The 13,176-nt window shown below is 32.3% G+C and overlaps 2 protein-coding genes across 5 annotated transcripts in view; one reads left to right on the top strand and one right to left on the bottom strand.

Annotated features, from left to right (window-relative positions):
* LOC107638857 overlaps positions 1-3,050 on the top strand; it is a 7,220-nt gene extending 4,170 nt beyond the window's left edge. For both annotated transcript variants that reach the window (XM_016342257.2, XM_021120731.1), the window contains exon 5: positions 2,599-3,050. In XM_016342257.2, coding sequence (XP_016197743.1) covers positions 2,599-2,835 — 237 coding nt within the window. In that variant the 3' untranslated portion in view covers positions 2,836-3,050. The remainder of the gene's footprint in view (positions 1-2,598) is intronic.
* LOC107638856 (endoribonuclease Dicer homolog 2) overlaps positions 3,071-13,176 on the bottom strand; it is a 23,563-nt gene continuing 13,457 nt past the window's right edge. For 2 of the 3 annotated variants that reach the window (XM_021120729.1, XM_021120730.1), the window contains 22 exons: positions 11,196-11,281; positions 10,905-11,082; positions 10,626-10,739; positions 9,927-10,061; positions 9,659-9,743; positions 9,450-9,514; positions 9,102-9,242; positions 8,869-8,997; positions 8,660-8,771; positions 8,456-8,555; positions 7,764-7,959; positions 7,514-7,674; positions 7,147-7,365; positions 6,788-7,002; positions 6,390-6,655; positions 5,913-6,301; positions 5,718-5,821; positions 5,202-5,401; positions 4,874-5,083; positions 4,039-4,446; positions 3,666-3,944; positions 3,071-3,576 (listed from right to left, as the gene is read on the bottom strand). In XM_021120729.1, coding sequence (XP_020976388.1) covers positions 3,226-3,576; positions 3,666-3,944; positions 4,039-4,446; positions 4,874-5,083; positions 5,202-5,401; positions 5,718-5,821; positions 5,913-6,301; positions 6,390-6,655; positions 6,788-7,002; positions 7,147-7,365; positions 7,514-7,674; positions 7,764-7,959; positions 8,456-8,555; positions 8,660-8,771; positions 8,869-8,997; positions 9,102-9,242; positions 9,450-9,514; positions 9,659-9,743; positions 9,927-10,061; positions 10,626-10,739; positions 10,905-11,082; positions 11,196-11,281 — 4,143 coding nt within the window. In that variant the 3' untranslated portion in view covers positions 3,071-3,225. Of the gene's footprint in view, positions 3,577-3,665; positions 3,945-4,038; positions 4,447-4,873; positions 5,084-5,201; positions 5,402-5,717; positions 5,822-5,912; positions 6,302-6,389; positions 6,656-6,787; positions 7,003-7,146; positions 7,366-7,513; positions 7,675-7,763; positions 7,960-8,455; positions 8,556-8,659; positions 8,772-8,868; positions 8,998-9,101; positions 9,243-9,449; positions 9,515-9,658; positions 9,744-9,926; positions 10,062-10,625; positions 10,740-10,904; positions 11,083-11,195; positions 11,282-11,396; positions 12,016-13,176 lie in introns of those variants that run through there. The other variant, XM_016342256.2, reaches the window with a different exon arrangement.

A 13,176-nucleotide genomic window follows, 5' to 3' on the forward strand; every position in this document is an offset into this window, starting at 1 on the left:
AAACAAATAAGACCATCCGATTTATTATTGAAAAAATACAAACTTAAAATAAGACTATTAAATATTTTATCAGAAAATTCTTAGAGTTAATATTCAATTTTGCCTATAAAATTTAAAGTCAGATCTAATTTGACTCTTAAAATTTTAATAGACTCAAATTGGATTCCAAAATTTACAATCATAATTCACAGTCACATCAATTCTAATATCCGTTAACAACGTGTTGATTTGGTACATTAATATGTTGTGATTTGGATTCTTTACGTAATTTTCGTGTGATCAAAATTCATTAGAGTTCCAAAAATGTGATTGTTGCTTTTAGAGTCACAAAATTTTTAAATTAAATTTATTATTATCATTTTCGTGAGAATGCTAAAGAGTCAATAAACTTTTAAGAAGTCTTAATCATATAGAATCTAGGCTAAGAATCTAAATCTTAACAAATTAATGTGTAAAATCAACACACTATTTATGAAAAGCAGTTCATGAATTAACATAAATTATTATTATAAATTTTAGAAGACAAATTGAGTTCATTCTAATTTTTAGAGATAAATTTAAATCTAATCTTATTTATCCACTAAAAAATCGGTGGTTTCGATGTCTCCCATTTTAAAATTCCACAATAGCATAAAAGAAAAGTATAGATAAATATCTCTAATCACCATGTTGAAATTATACCTTTCAGACACCACCATTCTAAATCAAAATTCCTTAATAAATATCATAAATCATACGATTTTGTTAGGTAAACAATGACTTTTGTAAATAATATAAATAATAAATTTTAAAATTGATTCAATAAAATAAAAAAAATATTCCACTCCTAAATTATTTTCTAAACTTTAATATTAGGATAATCATCTGCATATCTAGTGAATTGAACATTCAGCTATTGTTAATTATACATGAGTAAATCGAATTAAAAGAAATAACCATCCAATTAAAAATAATAAACATAATTATTTACATATTTATTGAATTGAACATCTGATATATCCATTATTTATATTATTTAGTATTTTTATTATCTACTTATACTTTTTCTAAATCACAATATCAATCTCCTTGCCAATGAGTAATAGCTCAAATGGCATAGTCTCCCCATACTCAATTAAGAAGTTGCGGGTTCGAGTCTCCTATCTTTGATAAAAAAAAAAAAAATATATCAATCTCCTTGTCTTGATCCAATGATGATGTCACATACACGCACGTATGAATTCAGCAGTTTGTAATTTGTAGGGATTATCAGTTTATGTTTATCACGTATACACAAAAGTAAGCGTGCTTGATGGTTCAAACTTCAAAGTCAATTGTGTCCCTTTTGACTTGTGTTTCATGTTTCATGTGGACTTATAAAATGGGAGCTAAGGACTACCCTACACAAAATCTACAAACAATATTTAAAAATTTAGCAATGTTTCATCTTATTTTTTTCGCATTTTTTTTTCAACGTCGCTGTGATTGTCATAGCTATTATTATTGTTGTTATTGTTGCTGCTATTACTGTCTGTTTTATTAATGTTATTGTTGTTTATTTTTTTTTTCATTCTCTTTTATTATCATAATCATCATCTCGTCATTTTTATCTTCTTTTTCTTCTAACCAATAAAATATGCATAGCACTTAAATAACAAAATACATTTGCAACAAAAATTTGGATGCTATATGCAAAAATTTATATACTATATTAATGAAATACACATAACACATAAATTGTGGTATACAACACAAAAATCTTAATATATAACACAGAAATTTTGATGCACAGCACATAAATTTTTTGAAGATTACATACTTAGAACATTAATTCACCCAACAAAATACATTCACTGCAAAAGAAATTGTATGTTATGTGCATAAATTTGTGTGCTATACCAATAAAATATGTACAACACATAAATTTTGGTGTATAGTATAGAAATTTTGATGTATAGTATAGAAATTTTTGAAAGACTACATAACTAGAATATTGACTCAACCCACTAACAAAATATATTCTGCAGCAAAAATTTGTATGCTATATCAATAAGTTTGTGTTATGCTTCGAAAATTTGTGTGCTGTATCAATAAGTTTTTGTATTCTCCAACAAAAATTTGTGTGCTACAGAAAGCGCGGAAAAAAAGTAGTGACATATGCACCTATTTTTTTCCAATGGACTTTGTACCAACTTGGTTGGACTTAATTACAAAAATACTTATAAATATAGTATCACTCTTAAATTTTAATTGATATTCTTTATTTTAACTCTTATACATAATTATTCTAAATATATGTAAAAAAAATATTACTTATACATATAAAAATAAAAGTGTATGATTTATAAAAATACATATAAATCAATTTTATTAAAATATGAAAAATAGGCACTCACTATTCAGATAAATATATATGTAAGACTACTAAAAATAACTAAAATAAGCATAACTGAAATACTGTTATAATTTTCTTTTTAATAGATGTTAATACTACTTTTTATTGTGAAATATGTTTATAAGCAAAAATGGATATAGTATTTTATAGAGCTTTTCTAAGTACATATTATGATCATAACATACTAATCAAACATTAATGTGTGAGAATTTAATTAATTTCAGGATGGAAAAGTTATATGCAATTCACTACCAAAATATGGAAATGGAAGTGAAGCAGGAAATGAGAAAGGGTACCTGGTGGGAATGACAACTTGCTACCCTCAACCTGGCTCTATCAAGATCTCTAATGGTGAAGTTTTGACTTTGGAGGTTGACTACAGCAACACTAAGCTGCATAGTGGTGTTATGGGACTTTTCTACCTCCTTGTTGCTGATGACCTCCCACATCACAAGAACTAAAACTCATCTCATTTAATTATTTATATCTTCTATGATATTATTTTAGCATGCCATATGATTTTATAACAAGTTATGGGGTGGGACTTGTAACTAGTAAATAAATGCAGATATTCTTTGTGAAGAAGAATATATACTTGTGTTTGTGTGATTTAATATCACTGTATATGTAATATGTTCTCTTCCTAAAATTAATAACAGATAACAGTAATTATGAACATGGCTGATTTTATATTTCTAACATGATATTTTCATTCCCTCTTATATTTATAGTTTAATTACAACTTGCAAGGCCTCTCCCTATTGGAATTTCCAAAAGGATTTTACAACTAATGCACATCACTACATCAGCACCAATACAATATGATATTTGTATTCCTATGAATATTGCAGCTACTTGGGTTGTGTTTTTTTCATCTGTTTCAAAATTTCTCTACACACTATCCTCTTGGCTGTTTTCTTATCAGCATAACCAGTGTATTCATAACTATGAATAGTGATCCCATTGGCTTGTACCTCCATCAAATAAGAGGTGACACCATCCTTGCGAGACCGAATCTTTTCTATTTTGTAATTTTCTTTTTGGCATAGCTCCGACAACTCTCTGGTGGGATGCATTGTTAACGTTTCCGGTGTAACAAGCGGCTCCAGAAGCGGTCGTATGCATTGCCACACGGTTTCTTTATTATATTCCGAATCAACGAAAATTGCTCCGGCCAAAGACTCAATGATGTCTCCAAGTACCTGTCAACAGTACGAACAATCTTATATCTCAAAAAAAACAACTCTAACTACAATTGGAGAATCCCATGATCCAAAATATAACAGCTAACCTTGGGAAATGATATGTCTAACTCCCATACAATAGGTGATGCTGAAGAAAACTTTGCAACTTCTTGAACTATGACTACAATATCCTTATGAAGATCTTGTGAAGCATGTAGAATGTGTTTGTGCAACCCGGCCTTAACTGCGGACCATGCGTAACAGTCGTTACTCACAGACGCTGATCTCATGTCAGTTAACTGGCCAGGTGACATTCCAGGATATTTATTGTCCAAATGCCTCGTAATGAGATAATCCAATACTGCGTCCCCAAGAAATTCTAGTCGCTGCAGAGCAACGAGAAATTGTTAACGAAAAGAAGTGTACAAAATCTATTTTGCTAATGATAAAAAAGATAGGTCCATCAACAATAGTGTGTACCTGATAACATCTTGGAATTTCGGGCAGCATGTATGAACCATGGGTGAAAGCCTCCACTAGAAGATGACGGTCACGGAAGGAGTAATTTAAGAGAGATTCTAGAAAGTTCACATTTATCAGCCTCTCTGGATGAATGCTATGGTGCCTCTCATAGGGTGAAAAATTAAAGTTCACTTTAATGCCAACCCAATTCATAAACAACAATGCGGCCTCTTCACCACTGGTGCTAAGGTAGGCACCAATTAGTGCCTCAACAACATCAGCAATAACCTTCCGTCTTAACTTTCTTTTTCCACTAACAAAAGCTTTTGCCCCCTTGGAGTCCAACTCTTCTAGTTTTAAACTTATTGATTTATCACCGGGAACAGCCCAAGTTTGTGGGTCAAAACGTGAATTTCGTATGAAGCCCTGCAACTCAAAAAGAATAATAGTTAAGTAAAAAGTGTCAAACAAACTACAAGGAATAAAAACCACAAATAATTGAAGTGTTTAACTTAATAATGCAAAATGCTGTAGATTAATAGCTAAGCAAATATAATAATCAACCCAAAAGATGAAATCAGTCAAATGATTTCAAATTATAATTCTATATCAAACTTCACAGCTTCAACTAAATAGAACAAATATTAAATTGTCTTCATGCATAAAGGCAACGAAATCAGCCATAAAGGCAACGAAAATGTACTTCTAAACAAGAATATGGATAAAACGTCCTATAAAGTATAAATGCTACAAAAAAAGAACTTCTAAACCAGAATATGAATAAAACTTCCTATGAAATTGTAGCAAAATATGAGAAGTGAATGATTGAGCAAGAGAGAGACAGAGAGAGTACCGGAAGGTTACAACTGCACCCAAACTTACATAGGGCAGCATTAGAAATTATCTTTTCCCTCTTCACAGTAAGAAGACCTTCATGGTGATTTGGATATATTTGAAAAAGGTGCTGACTAGTTGCATATTTCAAGAAAGAATCTCCAAGAGTCTCTAGAGATTCGTAGTGAAAGCTCTCCCCGCAACTTTTTGAAGTGAGTGCTTCCAAGACCTACATTGCAAAATGCAATTACCATGGTATAAATATCTATACAATGTTTCAAAGAGTCAAATGAAGGGGAAAAGATGCCATCCATGAGCGAATTTAAGAGACTGAAGTAGTACCCTACCTTGCTAGTTGAAACCACATTTTGCATGCAATGATCCAAATGCAGCTTCTTCAAGTTAGAAGCTACAAGCAACGACTCAACTCGATGCATAATGGATGGAACAAATGAGAAGGAATAAATTGTACTAATAGGCACTGGCGACATGACTATATAGCACAATTCAGGAGGTAATTCAACTGTGCTCCTGCTTGCTTCAGAAACTGGAAGGGGAAAAAGGTTAGGATTCAGATTGGGTCACACAATGGCAATGCATGTAAACAAATAGCGCTAAACATAATATACTTCTATACTTTTGAAAGGAACATTTAGTGTTTTTTATTACTTAAAAAATCTAAGAAATAACTAAGCTAACAAACTTGATTCCTTTTGATTATAATCATACTTAGTTGCTTTCACTTAATTCCTTATTACATGCAGAAAATTCCAATTCATATTAATAAGAAATAACCAATCCCTTTACTTTATCATATGCTTCAAACCATTGGATTTGACAAAACGAAATTTCAAAAGCTTAACCTGTGTCCTTCTTTTGTTTGTGTCCATGACAATAATTTTTAACATGATAGAGATGCCTTGCTTTGAGCAGTCTTTGTTGTTCAAACTTCAACTCAATGCCATGCCTGAAACATGGAAAAAGATAGTACAAGAATAGCACACCCCATTAGAAAAAATTAACTTGAGAATACACTTCAGCAACAAATAAGTACCTACTTTTGTATGAAGTACTTCTTGTATGTGGTAACTCCACCATGCCTTAGGTTCAAATGCGAGTTTCCATTCAAGCACATTATATCAGTTGTGATATAAAAATGATCATTATGAGGAGTATAAACCAAAGAGTTCCTTAGTATGCAGGTGCAAACACGGCCGTTCTTTGTCCATACATTGGGAGAATGATTTCCACAAGCAAATTTTGACGGATACAAAGAATTGATCGAGGACCAATCGACAGAAAGTCTTTGCTTATGGGTTGGAAGCAAGAGATAATCAATCTCCGGATCGCCTTCTGAACATAATTTGTCTGCAGATCTCAGCTTCTCCATATTATGATCCAGGAGCAGTCGAAGAATTGTCACCTGGAATCTCTTGCATAAAAGAACCTGCAGAACAAAATATAATAACTTTTCTGAATTTTCCAACACCTATTTAATTTGCTATGCACTATTGAAGAAGGAAAAGGAAACATACCTGATTTGGAGAAAGATCGATGGTTCCTGTGTATCTCAACTTTACATACAAACTACCTTCATCATAAGGCATTTGGAATTCCTTGCTTCCAATTTCTCGATCAAGCTCCATTCTCATGGCAACCACAATATTAGATATATCATCACTAAAATTGGAGTTTAACTCCATTAGATAGCAATGATATATCGTATTCTCCGTATTAGAGAAGTGGTTCACCCATTCGCACGGCATATAACTTGGTTGCTCCTCATTGAATGGTTCATTCGCTGTAAGAATTTGATTGATATTGAAGCAAACCAAAGGTTAAAGGCATAAACAGAATTTTATTTCCAAGTAAACTAATATTCAAAATGAGAATGAAAATTAGAAGGATAAAATAGTGGAAGCCATAAGTTTACCAAAGTCTTGCATCTCCCCTTCTTCAACATAAATTTTGGGAACAAGATTATCTGTCAAAGCTCCAATCTTATGAAGTTGCTTGCATGCTTCAAGGCAAGCAATTTTCTTCAAGGCTTTCTTGTCACCTTCTACACAAATAGTTTGTATAGGACAACTTTTCGGAAGATGCAATGTTCCTGTTTCTTTTACCCACCTTGGAGTGGGTTTAAAGTACCTAATAATAAATAAAAATATAAGGGAAAAAAAGGAACAAGATTGATGGAGAATGCACTAGCATCTCAAAATAGGGTTCATAAAAGTGAAGGAAGCAAAACTAAGATGTAAATCATGTAATTTCGGCCTGAATGAACAAACTAACCCGTCTGAAGGGAGCCAAGAGCAAAATATATGGATCAACTCAATGCTAGAACTGAGAGTCACAATGGCTTTCGTGCTTTCAACTCGATAAACTTCCTCATTGAATTGATCACTTTCAAAATGATCAAATGGAAGGGAAGAATGACGCAGTGACTCCTTCCTCATAAGATCTCCACTAGCAAGGTATTGCTCTAGCCGAGAGTATGTGACTGAATCCCCACTGAAATTTCAGAACAAAATTAGGTAGTTTCTTTGGAGATATGTTGCCAATCTTACTCTATGCAACATATCATATAAAATAGCAGTTATATAAGTGCTAAAATAATATTAATACACAGGATGGCAGGAGAATACATAAAAGGAATTACCGTTGAACCATTAATACGTAGTCTGAATTCTGCATTCTAGCACGGCCACGGGACTGTATGAAACTGCACACAGTGGGACAGGGGTCAAATCTGATAACCAAATTGCAACTTTGAACATCTAAACCCTCTTCGAGAATTGATGTCGCAACAATGATATTGACCTACATATGACAACATTTCCTTAAATAAAAATAAAAGATGCAATTTATTGTAATAATAGTATAGTGAATGATCTACGAAAGCAACAAACCATGCCCATACGAAACTCTTCCACAATTTCATTTTGCATTTTTCTGGATTGATTATGTACACCAGTATTATTTCCTGCTATGCATTTCGTCTTCCAACTATTGTATTTTGGAAGCAATACATTCAATAGATCCTGGAGGACAATAGCTGTAATTACTCGTTCAACAAAAACTATGCATCGCATCTCAGACAAACCCCTGTAGTTTTAGCATAAAGGGTACATATGTCAACATAGATTTAATCATATTCATAACCAAAACAAGAGAAACATATACAAACATATCATAAATATTTATTACGGGATAGACAAAATAAAACAACTTCAGTTTCGCGAATTGCGTCAAAATGTTAGTTCTTGTGAATAAATAAATCAGAGGAGAGATAAGCAGTACCAACCAATAATAAAGAAAATGAAATGAACTTAAGGGACAATTTGGTACGGACGATCAAGGAATGAAAAGAGTTAAAATGAGTAAATTTTGTGGAAAACTGATTTTTCACCTCTATCATTACACAATACCTAACTGACCCCAAATGAAATTTCCAACCATAAAGTATTCAGCTTCTCAAATCAAATCTAATATCGACTTTCAACTGCTAATAATGAAATTTAAATCCTAGAAGCCAGACCTATCAATGATGGTAACACCCACATGCATGATTTCTAAATGGAAATTTTTCAGCGAGGATAACCTGTACTCAAGCAGTGTGTCAACAAGACAACAAACTTTGGAGGTTAACAGCCCCATATCCTTATCCGATTTAGTGTTATTACCAATAAACCGCTGAGGACCTGTGCAAGAAATATATTTAAAAATTAATTAATTACATTAAACAGTGCAAGCAAATTCATATTTAAATTCTCACATTTTCTTGTAAAGGTTTTAGAGTCAGTACCAGATGATAAGTGCGTCTTAAATAGCTTCACAGTATCTAAATTAAATTTTTTCACAAATCTATCCCCAGATTTAAATGATTCACTTTCGTGGGAAGATAAGAACTCTGCAGCCTGTCACATAAACACAAAAAAAAAAAATTGAATTTAAGTAAGCAACCATGAACAGTTATCGATGCTATAGACTCAGAAGAGAAGGGGAAATAAGAACCTTTAAAGCCAACCAAACACCAAGTGTATCCAAGCAAAACATAATGGAAGAAAAATTCTTTGTTATCCTCTTGTGTGCAGTCTCAGCAACTGATGCTGTGAAATTTGAAGTTCTCAAGGAGAGTTCATACTGTTGATCAAATAAAAAAATATCCTAAGTCAATAATCTCAAGGAAATAATCAACACTTATTTGACCCCAAAATGGAGATTAACAATTAAATATAGGAACAAACCTGTTGTTTTAACATATTGAGTTCAACTGCTAATTTTTCAAATAACACATATGGAATTTCATTTTTCATGTAAAACTTGAACTTTGGAGTTGATATTGGTATGAACTTTGCAATGACATCTTCACTTACGCATGTGTATACCTTCAATTCAAAATGTTATGTCAGACAAAGTGTGCATTACAAGATCAACTGATAATACTAAATTGAAACTCGAGAATCATTAGATAGAATTGAATTATTCTAGCCACATTTCAAGTTAGAACATTCTAGCATCAATATAAGGCCTCAAGGGATGTCAATATTCATAGTATAGGCAGGGTGTATTAGAGGTAGAGAATCCGAAGCAACCTTTGAGTCCATTAGTGTCATTAGGTCACGGATATTTACAGAGAGGGTGTATTCAGAGCTTCCAACTGGACCAAGAAAGTGAAAAAGGAGAAAAAGTTAAGGAAGCTCAAAATTAGAGAATAAGTGACATTATTGATTATCTTATTTTTATAGAATAAAATTAAAAAGAAATTGAAATGCAGAGAGACAAAAATGTTACAGTTGTATACCTTTTGACTTAATGGGAGATGCAGTCATCCCAAAAATTCGAGGGAGGTCAGAGATACCAGAGTTCAATTCCCTATGATAGAACTCCTGCATGAAATTAAATCAAATCTTGCAAAGGTTACAACAAATTGTTTCACCAAATTACACCAGCTTGTTGAGATTGGTTTTAATTATTTTATTTAAAGAAAAAATCTCAAATTTATTTTACAGTCGTATTTAATAAAGCAAAATGACCAACATTACAACAAATGCCTAACATTATAAGCTTACTTTCATTATGCAGGCATAAGGGTCTCTACCCTTAGCATGATGGCACTCGTCCATTATTAAAAGCTTAATCATGTCAAGTTTGAGAAAACTGTGCCTCAAGCTTCTGAGCAATATAGCTGGAGTCATGACAAGCACCTTAGACATTCAAAAGAAAAAGCGTTGTTGATAATAAGTTAGTAACCACCTCTAAGCTATGCAGCAAACAAATATTTCAGAAGTTTCACACTTAAAAGAACAAAAGATGCATGTCAGACTTAGACGAAACTGAATATTGAAAAATGGAAAGTTGGTAGTCTTCTTTTCCATTTTCTTTGAACACAGAGGCTTAGGCTAGAACTAGAACTAGGATTGACTACAAGAATAACATGAATGCTACTAACCTTGACCTTTTCATTTTTTTTTCAGGCTTTAGCTACTAAACTAGTTGTATTTCTAGGCTTGTGTAATACATTACAGACCCTATGCCATCAACAACAGCAACCAAGAAAATAGTGTATTTCTTTTCTCATTGCCAAAAGGGATAAATTACAATAGAAAAATTAAGCTTCAGAAATGCAAAAACATAAGCACACCAAACCAACTGGGGTTGAACATGAATTCACATGTGGCATAAGCAAAAGGCCTTTTGGTTGTGCAAATCAGATTTTTTCACATTTTAACAATGGAATCTTTAGTTGCTAGAAATGTAAAACCCATCACCTCATGTTCATCTATTTCTTTTTTCCATGTAGCAGCATCCCAATAGTCAACTCCCATATCTCCCCAGTACATTCCAACTTTCAAATCAGTGTGCGTTTTCACAGCTTCAGCTTGCTACAATTTCAGGATTGAAATAACAAGAAGCAGGGAAATGCACATAAGAAAAGCAGTGTAAAAAACAAAAGAAACACTGATCTAAGCTCCACCATTGACAAAGTGCAATTACATAATATATCTCAAATTTCCAAATACAAAGCCATAAGAGAGGGAGGTGCATACTTGAGTCACCAACACAACTTTTGGAACCAAGAACACCGCAATGTGCCGAGAAGGCTTACGCAGCATATAAGCATAACTGCGAAGCAGCATGATAGCAATGAGAGTCTTTCCTGATCCAGTCTCCAAGAACACTATAGTGTTTTCATGAATAGCTTTCTCCAGAGCTTCAAGCTGATAACTGCAGAACGAAATAAATGAATAGAGCACCAACCCAACTTGCAACAACATCACAACCAACGACAACACTAGAATGCTCAACTTCCGAACATAAATCAAAACTAAAAAACTAACCTTCTAGCAAATGGAAGAGGATCAGCTAAAGCTTGAAGCTGGCTTCCATCATCAATTTCCATCTGGATCGGTTCCATGATTTCAACCTGAAGTTACCAATCAGTGCAAATGAGTCAAAGATGCTTCCTTTATTTGATCATAGAAGAGAAGATATAAAAGCCAAACAAAATTAGAGAAACCCAGAAGACAAATGGAGGTTACCGAAACAAAATGAGGAAAAGGGTAGGCACTGAGATTGAGAAAGATTCAAACTTTGCTTTTATAAACACACAGAGAGCAAGTAGATTGAACAGTGCATTTCTTTTTCTTAAGCCGGAGGCTGCTTGGTGCCCAAGGAGCTTGATAGTGGAGACAGAGAAAAAGGGCCCACAGGTCAATCATACGAAAGTGACACACACACACACACACTGTCACTGCTGCTTTTTTTTTTTTTTTTTTTTTCAGTTTTTTTAAATTGGAATTTTCGAATTCTGCCCGTGTGTGTTTGTGTATGGGCAATGGGTGTACATGAATTCTCCCTGGCCTCTGCAAACGTATACGTACATATATAGGGTATATAGTACAGTACTTATTAGGAGTAGTGGTTAATTTTATGGAATCTGCTATGGTTGTGTTGGGGACCTCAGTCGCAATCTTGGAATAACGTTAATTGGCCACAAAAGACTAGAAAGTAGAAACATTTTTCAAGTTTATAGGAGTTCTCGAATTTGGGATATCTTAATCAGTGTTTTGCTAGAAAGTATGGAAATTTTGTTTAGGATGATGGTGTCTAGGGTGTATCACTATCACCTTAATACCGTGATTAGAGGTTTTTTATTCTAGGTAGAATTTTGAAATTAGAGACACCGATTTTTTACTTAATAAATGGTCTTAGCATAAATTGAACACGGTAATTTTTGTTACTTATTTTTTTAAAAAAATAAATACTTAGACACTCAAATTTACGCTTTTTTTTAATTTTTAAATTAATTCATAAAATAAAAATTAAAAAATATAATATTAATTTTTTAAAAAGAAATTTGAAAATAATAAAAAATATTAATAATATCAATAATTTAAATTTTTGGCATGCAATTAATACATAAAAAGGTTGGTAAAAGATATTAAAATGGATATATTTGATCAATTTTAATTCATTTTAAATTATAGGGATTAATACGTTTATTTAGAAACCATTAAACTACCCAGTACCCACTATTAATACGGTTACCTCTTTTCTGACTACCCACTATTTAAAAATTTAAAATATAATTTAAATACACGTGATTTATTTGATGACCCAATTAATGTCTATCACTACTCTATTAGTATATAATATGAAATTTTTTTACTTAAATTATTTTTCAAATTTTTATGTACTCTCGCGCATAAAATTTATAAAAAAAACAAAAGGAGTGAGTGAATACGGAAGAAAACAAATGTGCTGCCCACTATAGCGGACTATTAATAATGGGCACTTAATAATGGGCACACGTTTTCAGCGTACTATTAATATTGGGCACACGTTTTCAGCACACTATTAATAATGGACAGTTAACAATGGACACACGTGTTTCCAGCACACTATTAATAATAGGTAGTTACAAATATATCTATTTTAACAAAATTTAAATTAAATTATAAAGTATTATTATCTTTTAAACCATAAAGTATTATTATCTTTTGGATTCTCATATAATATTTATCAACTATTCTATTCAGTATGAATCCTACTAAAACAAATAAAATTTTATTTCAAAAATTATTATACGCCATGATAGTTAACATACATATAAACATCACTATTAATTATCACTTTACTTTAAAAAAAAAATTTGCCGAAAGTAGGAAAGTAGGATCCCTTCAATCCATAATTACCGACAATACAATGCTTTCTTGGTTTATGTTACAAGCAGTGTTTAAGTGCATACCTAGTAACCATTAACCAATAACGATGATTGCCCAAAAGAATGTTACAAAAAGATTAATCTATCTATCAATC

The sequence above is a fragment of the Arachis ipaensis genome, chromosome B04 (assembly GCF_000816755.2).
Source record: "Arachis ipaensis cultivar K30076 chromosome B04, Araip1.1, whole genome shotgun sequence".
Lineage (NCBI taxonomy): Eukaryota > Viridiplantae > Streptophyta > Magnoliopsida > Fabales > Fabaceae > Arachis > Arachis ipaensis.